This window comes from Saccostrea echinata, unplaced genomic scaffold (assembly GCF_033153115.1).
Source record: "Saccostrea echinata isolate AGI-Se365-2 ecotype Australia unplaced genomic scaffold, CSIRO_AGI_Sech_v1 ptg000054l, whole genome shotgun sequence".
Lineage (NCBI taxonomy): Eukaryota > Metazoa > Mollusca > Bivalvia > Ostreida > Ostreidae > Saccostrea > Saccostrea echinata.
Window position 1 is genome coordinate 67,104,859 of NW_026889803.1, and position 8,292 is coordinate 67,113,150.

At 34.2% G+C, this 8,292-nt stretch overlaps 1 protein-coding gene across 1 annotated transcript; it reads left to right on the plus strand.

Moving 5' to 3' along the window:
• Nucleotides 1–3,249: 3,249 nt before the first annotated feature.
• LOC133205844 (SPRY domain-containing SOCS box protein 1-like) lies at nt 3,250–8,065 on the plus strand. Its single transcript, XM_061341730.1, has 3 exons — nt 3,250–3,410; nt 5,761–6,673; nt 6,881–8,065. Exons 2-3 carry the CDS (start codon nt 5,971–5,973, stop codon nt 7,009–7,011), a joined length of 834 nt encoding a protein of 277 aa, XP_061197714.1. The 5' UTR covers nt 3,250–3,410; nt 5,761–5,970; the 3' UTR covers nt 7,012–8,065.
• Nucleotides 8,066–8,292: the final 227 nt, after the last annotated feature.

An 8,292-nucleotide genomic window follows, 5' to 3' on the forward strand; every position in this document is an offset into this window, starting at 1 on the left:
GGGATCAGGTACCATGGAGGAGTGAGCATCCCCTGCCGACCGGTAACACCCGCCGTGTGCTCCTTGGTCATGATCGGGGAATAACGGAAAAATCCGTCGACAATTCAGTGTGTAAATAATGGCCTAACAATTAGTATGTAAAAAGTCAGTCAGCATTTGACTTAATGATAGATTGTATTTGCTGACTAGGTCATAGAACCATATCGACCATAGAACTTACGAAATGATGACTTTAAACGAGACTGCTGATCTTCTTGTTTCATCAACTTGTTTGTTAATAATTTACCTCGTTTTAGAAATTGTTCATAAGTAGAGCATGCTTTGGCGTATCGAATCAACTGGGAAATATAAACTCCGTATGCAGGTGATGAGGGTATATTGCTGCATAGGTAAGGGAAGTTGACGATTGAAAAGTTAAAGTCATCACGTTTATCATAAAGCTTTGTTGTTAGATTACCATAAACGTCTTTTTCTTATAAAATATCCAAATACGAAACAGATGTGTCAGACTCTGTGGTATCTTTTATCTCAAGCTCAGCGGGATATATCGTGTCGACATAAGAATGGAAATAACCATCGTTAATTGACAATACGTCGTCAATATATCTAAATGTCGAGTTGAAGGCCACAGCAAGTGTTTTCTTCTTTTCTCGTAAAAGATTTTGAAAAAATTCTGCTTCATATGAATACAAAAATAGGTCTATAAGAGAAAATATAGGTCATGATTATGCATAATTTTACTCCGCTTAGTATACATGGTACATATAGGCGTCGGAACCGGGGGGGGGGGGGGGGCTAGAGATATAAAAAAAATACTCCAGATGCAAAGATAGACATAATATAGGCATTGAAAATTAGGGCTTACTTTTTTGTTGGTTAAGCCCCCCCCCCAAACTTTCAATTTGCTTCCGACGCCTATGTGGTATACTTAAGTTTAGATATTCGTCCCTGGTAGTATGCCTCTTGTTCAAAAGAGTAAAAATGCCAATTTATAATAATATTGAAATAAATTTGAAATTTTGTTCAAATAAAAGATTTTATATCATAACTCATATTGATGATAATCCGACCTGTTTAACCCCCCCCCCCCAACACCACCACTACTACCACCATTATATTTACTTTGATTATTTAAAAAAATGAATTGTTACTTTTCATATCTGTTTTTTGTATATTGATTAGTGCAAATTCAGTGATCATTGGTCATTTTACAACGATAAGCTTACTATAGACTTCTTTTATTCCGCGAAGTTCTAAGTTTCATTAACAAAATTCAATTAAATTCAACATTCCATTCATTGGTTCAATAGACATGCATGTTACTGATATGATAAAAGTACAGTGTATTTAAAACCCGAGAAAATAGGAACCGCCTTTAAAGTAACCTATAGCCCTAGGATCATGAAACATCTTTAAAACTTTTTTAAGTCGAGAAATGTACCGGTATATTGTACTAAAAGGATTTATAAATCAAAAGTCCAAAATTAGAATGCTTTAAAAAAAAAAAAAAAAAAAAAAAAAAAAAAAAACTTTGCCTCAGTAGACTACTGTTGTATACAAATTAAGAGGTTCAGTTCAAAATAAACATTTTATGGATTATTAAAATTTTGGGGAAAAAAAGAAAATAAAACTGTAAAAAGTCTGTTTAATGAACCCGGGGGTCTCGCATTCGTCAGTGAAAAAATATATTTAAAAAATTCTGTCCCACTCGTGAAATAAATTCCATATCCTGCTACAAACATTGAATATCCCCTATGTATACATGTATATACAATTTACGTATCTAGCAAGGATCAGCTGTAGATCGAGATATTTGAAATCAAACTGATTACTTGTAGTATATGTATATAATTTAAGAGGTGTAGATAATCGTTTGGCATACAACATTGTAATATCATATGAATTGACAAAGGATACCCATGATCGAGTGATCTCGTCACGAGAACTCCCGTGGGTATCCGGCGATGGAAAATAGGAATAGGATTTATTACCAAATCAGGTCCCAATGAGCATATAACACATGCGCGGATCTAGAGGGGGTCGAGGGGGGGGGGGGTCCGGACCCCCCCCCCTTCTGGAATTTGCAGAATTATTAAAAGTACGTGTATATACTGAAGCAAATAAATAATGAATTTGGGACCCCCCCTCCCCCCAGAAAACGTTGATCCAACCATCACCACCACGAAATAGGCGATTTCATGTTTGGGAAACGGATTTTAAAGTTTTTTGGTTTTTGTTTTTTTGTTTTTGTTTTGTTTTGTTTTGTTTTTGTTTTTGTTTTTTTTTTTTGGTTTTTGCCTTTGCTTGTCATGAAATTTTGTGGATAGGGAAGGGAATTTAGGGGTTTAATTACAGATAAAGTAACAAATAGAATACAACATATAATGAAGAGCAATTCTTCCATATATTGGTGATATTTTTAAGTTTCATATGTAGGCATAGGTTGTTTTAATTTAAAATATACGTATATCTGCATTTTTACTTGATACAACTTAATTTGCAAACATGTGCATTATTATTATTATTAATGCTATATATATATATATATATATATATATATATATATATATATATATATATATATATATATATATATATATATATATATATATATATATATATATCTGAACACATAAAATATGTCTGATACATTACAAGAGGCAGCAAGAGTCGGTGCTAAAGGATATACAGAAATCCACTTCTGCCTCATGTAGATAGGTGTACTTTACTCTTTTTTCTTTTGAACTGACACAATTTAAAACTTTCGTGTAAAAATTCAATAATACTATTGTTATGGCATGAACTATCCGGCTTGACAAGATTACAAAATATAGTTATATATACTTCACAATGGTTTTCTTTATTCATGTTATCCTGCATTTGACATGCCCGTTTGACAGGAAAGAAATTTTCTTTTTGAAAAGGGGGGATAACAGTTGCTAAAAGAAAAGATCCCGAGACGTTAAATAAGCTCTATTCTCTATAGTATAAAAATGTATATTGGCAAAAATTATTGCGGGGGGGGTAATTATATTTAAAATGTATTTTCATTTTCCACAAAAAGTGACAAAAAATATATTCTTTTAGGAAGTTTAAAAATAATCAACCTATGAATAAATGTTCACAATTTTTTAATCAATTCAAAGTGACATAAATACCTTCACTTTTCTCGCCTTTATTTCTATTATGAGATGTTCCCACAGGTAACCTACATTTGTGATGTCACGAAAAATTAGGTCACGTGATCATTACTAGCTTGGCAGCCATGTTGATCATTGCCTGCTGTGATTCACAAAAGTGGCAATGAAAATAAAGCATGTATGGACCCCCGAATTGGCAATTAAGATCTCACATTCATAAGTAATATGCTAGATATATCATCTATCAGAAAACAGCACAAGAAATTAACGGTAAGTTTACGATCGCCCGAAAACTGCAGTGAATTTTGAGACACCCGTGTATAGCGGAAAGTGCGGGTGTTTATGTATAATAGCACGTTTGTGTAGTTAAGATCGACAAACAATGTAATACAATTTATAAGAATACTTGATACCAGTTTTAGACTTTCTGACTTATTAAGTGGAATATTTTTGTAATTTTTATGGATATAGTAACTAACATTATTAATCGATCGACGGTAAAATTCGTGCTTGAACAGCTGATGACAAAGAGATGTGGCAGACAAAGGGGAGATTTGTAACGGTACTTTTGTCTGTATGCTGTAAGGGAGTCAGGGGATTATCACATAACAAAGTTAAAAAAATAGACACACTGACAATTCGTTGTAGAATTGTATAACACAAAGAAAAAGAAGAGTTCAGTCAGGTTAGGGAACTTTACACAATAAATATCAGTTGTATCATTTTTTGTGTGTGTGTGCTATCATATTACATGATTGTTTAAACATTTAGTTTTGACATCATTTGTCGATGGAGGGACATTCATTTTAAAATGATACCATCATTTTAAAACATCTATCGGGCTATAAATACGGGTTGGTACGAGATCAAATTTACCATAAAGCCCTTCGGGCTTTATGGAATTTGATCTCGTGACCAACCCGTATTTATAGCCCGATAGATGTTTTAAAATGATACCTTATTTCTTAAAGAAATCAGTGATTTTACTGTAGTTTATTTATTTATTTATGTTAAACAGTTACCAATTTTTTAAAATCTTTTTTAATATACTAAATAGTCTCATCATTCAGTGAAGCAATATTTTTTATCATTTAAAACTTCAAGGAAATTTGTGGTAGATTTGTCAACTGTCTTTTCATTTGTTTGATTATGATATGAAACTGTTCAAAGTTTTGTTCAACACAAAATTGAGGTGTCTGAGCACAGGAGGAAGTGAATTCATTGATACAGATTGGCAAATGGCCGATAAAAATTTAAACATGGCCTAATAAGAGTCAACTCAGAAGATTGCCTATCAGAATTTCATTTGTTGGAGAGAGTGGCAAATGGTTTTTCATGTTTACCAGCCATAAGAAAATACAGTAAAACATGTTTATAACGAAGTGACACAGATGATTTTGTTTCAGTATAATTTGTTGGATCTGTTAAATTTAAGTATATTTTAAAGTCAAGGGAAATGGAATTCACTTCACTATAAACATCAACTCATTATAAGAGTGTTTGCTATAAGCGTGTTTTACTGCAACTGTGTTCTTCTTGATTCGTCAAAATACAAGATCTTGATTGGTTTCGTAAGGAAGAATTTGTTAGCTTTCAATACGCTTTCAAGCGATCAAAATCAAACATACATAACATTGCATCATGATAGTCAAGAAAAAAATAATGTCATGGAGTAGAGACAGCAAAATCTTCTTTAAAGGGTGATTTCATGCACAGAAATCAAATTCATGACAGGGAAAAATATGGAGTAGCCTAGATTTAGCACTATTACAAAGAGAAAAACATTATGACTTGAGATGTTTGCATTAAAGAAAAACAATAGACATTACCATGATTACTGATTTACAATGTTGAAACTTGAGAAATATTCATGAGATTAAGAATTTATGGAAATGTATGTGAGTTCAGCATTGTTTAAATGTCTAGCAAAAGAACACAACTAGAAAGTTTCTTAAGTTGAAAATAAGAAATGAAGAGTCAGTGTTTAGCTTTTTACTTTTTTTTACATTTAGGCCCTCTGTTGTTTGTCCAATCTGAATCGCTGTTAAATATGTATCTCTGTACAAGGAATGCTATTACATAGAACTAAGGAAAAGGATCAGATCATAAGATGTATTGGGAGACAGTATTGGAAGAAATCCGGCTTGCAAATCCAAGACTGCTAATTGTTTCAGCAGGTTGACAAATCTGTCATCTATCCTTCAGTTTGTCCATCTGTCACACTTTGCATATAGCTCAGTTTCAAAGAAATTGAGATGTTAACAAAAGTACCTACACTAATACATATTGGTTAAAGCTATTCAAATGTGGAATGATTTTCTGACCTTGACCTTCCCAGTGACCTTGATCTCACTTTTCCTTATTTTGTGTTTTGTTTAGTTTCAAAGTAACTATTTAAAATATTTTTATACAAATACATACACGTGTAATTCACATGTAATAAATACACATACATTCACATGTAATAAATATTGACTGCTACTCCTAATGCTAATGACAAAATTATTTTGTAAATACATGTGAAAAATAAACGCATACACTGTTTTGTTTAGAGAATTTCCATACAACTTCAATTATTAGATTAAGCTTTACTAAAAATTTCAAGTGATTTTCATTTCAGGTTGAACAGAAGTAAAAGCAGGAAGATTAAACAAAGACAGCTTTACAGAACTCTCGCTAAGACTATGTTTTAAGATAAACCCTTGCTTACAAATTGTGACAGACTAAATTTGCAAATGATCTAATCAGAAAAAGCCCAATTGAAATACATTCAATTTTAGTCAACACATTTTTTCATTGGTAGAGCCTGCCCCAATATCATTGTCAAGAAATGAGCATGGGGCAGAAAGTGTCTGGTGGCATAAAAACCGTGACAGCTCGAGAATCGTCGTACAAGGCCCTGTATAAAGGTGACATGGTGTACAATCCGGACTATCAGAAGCCAAGCCGACTAGACATGCTTCTTGACATGCCGTCCCCGAATAAGGAGTCACAAGTGAACCATTCCTGGAACGCAGACGATAGATCATTAAATATATTTGTGAAAGATGATGATAAGTTGACATTTCACCGTCATCCAGTTGCTCAAAGTACAGACTGCATTCGGGGGAAAGTGGGTTATACACGAGGACTACATGTGTGGGAAATCATATGGAGTACTAGGCAGCGCGGCACCCACGCTGTGGTGGGGGTAGCTACCAGTGACGCCCCCTTACATTGTGTGGGTTATCAGTCTCTTGTAGGCAGTAATTGTGAATCTTGGGGATGGGATCTGGGAAGAAATAAACTTTACCATGACGTTAAAAATAATCCTGGTGTGACATATCCTAGTCTGAATTCGGACGAGAACTTTGTTGTCCCGGACAGTTTCTTGGTTGTATTGGATATGGATGAGGGCACACTCAGTTTTGTGGTGGACGGACAGTACCTAGGCGTGGCCTTCAGAGGACTGAAAGGGAGAAAACTCTATCCAATTGTCAGTGCGGTGTGGGGGCATTGTGAAATAACAATGAAATACATAGGCGGGCTGGATCGTAAGTACTCTTCAACCCTTATGTGAATTTTTTTTTTTCATGAATTAACATAGCTAATGAAATACAATGACATTTCCATTATTGTAATAATACATGTAATTTAAAGATACACATTTATGCTAATATCTTAGAATGTGCCTCTTAAAGCTTTAAGATAATTTTTCACTTATAAACATTGTATGGTAATGATGTCTTATTTATCTTCAGCGGAGCCCCTGCCCTTGATGGACATCTGTCGGAGAATCATCAGGCATCAACTGGGTAAAAATAGACTACACGAAATTCCTAGACTACCGTTACCAAACCCACTTAAAAGTTACTTACTCTACCAGTCTTAGTACATCATTGTGTAGTCTGTATCATACTCCAGTCTCCTGGCTCTTTCTATTTCTTGAGGACCTGGTGCTTGGTGATAAAAACAGAGTTAGTCCTCTAGGAGAGAAAACAAGTTCAAGATGGAGGGGACATATTTGTGAAAAGGCAGTCCTCAAAAGACAGGTGTATATCTAATTAAGTCATTACTGTTTGATCTCATAGGGACTTCTGATATTTGTAAACAGTACACAAGTCATTAGGAATATTGACAAAGATATATTTAGAACCAAATAATTTTGCAGTAGGAATAACTGGAAGATAGAGTCATTATGTATGTTCATGATGTATATGGGCTCTAAGAATGAAGGGCTAATGTTGATGGAATTAATGTCGAACAATTCTGTAATGTTGTAAATTCAGATTTTTAAAATTGTCTCTTGAGATATAAGTACTTTATACTATTTGTAAATTGCATTTCATCAATGACTGGGTTCTGTGAACCTGAGTCAGAGATAGGACAGATAAGAATATATTCCACATCATTCAAATTTCAAAGGGCCATTACAAGAAGAGTAATCTCCTCCTGACTGAAGGTTTGTGTGTGTGTGTGTGTGTGTTAAGATTTTATCATGTGTGTTAATATTGTGTTATAACAACAAGCAAGTGCAGGAACTGATGAAAAATTGTGCAAATTTTGTCTCTTTAGTGTGTGTGAGAGGGTGTGTGTGTGATTGTGAGGGTGTGCATGTGATTGTATGTGTTTGTGAGCGAGTTCTGTTTTTATCCCTGCCCTCTGTGTTGTAAGTCTAGTCAATAGCGATGTCTTACTTCCATTTATAGATGTGGTATCAATCTGAGAGTGAGAGGATTATTTATGTGATTAAGAGAGCTTTCTGAGAAAGCACATCGGTAGTAGCTGGTAATCAATTGTACAAGAAGGTCCTCTCTTTTTATTATTTTACCTCCATTGAGATAAAGTCTCAAGTAAGATTTTCTGATCACATTTAGATATCTGTTTGTCTGTTACATATTTTTTAACATGTTCTCCCCAAGGAACACTGGACTTTTTTTGTAGGGGAGGGGGATGGGGTGGCTGTATTAGCAACAAGTCGGGGGAGGGGGGGGGGGGGGTGATAAAATGTTTCAATCACAAGGGCTAAGCAAATTACAAGAGATTAATTACTTATAAGAGAACATAAAAGTACTGTCTCCTTACAGATATATATAGTACTAATCATGGTCCCTGGATCAGAACAGGTTTCATTGATAAGGGGTGCTTTTTCTTCAAATTATTTATTTGTGGG

What these genes read in the sequence shown, in the direction of transcription:
- LOC133205844 (XM_061341730.1), top strand. Translation starts at nt 5,971, where the DNA reads ATGAGCATGGGGCAGAAAGTGTCTGGTGGCATAAAAACCGTGACAGCT. An exon ending in ATACATAGGCGGGCTGGATC is followed by an intron (nt 6,674 to 6,880) that starts GTAAGTACTCTT and finishes ATTTATCTTCAG; the next exon opens with CGGAGCCCCTGCCCTTGATG.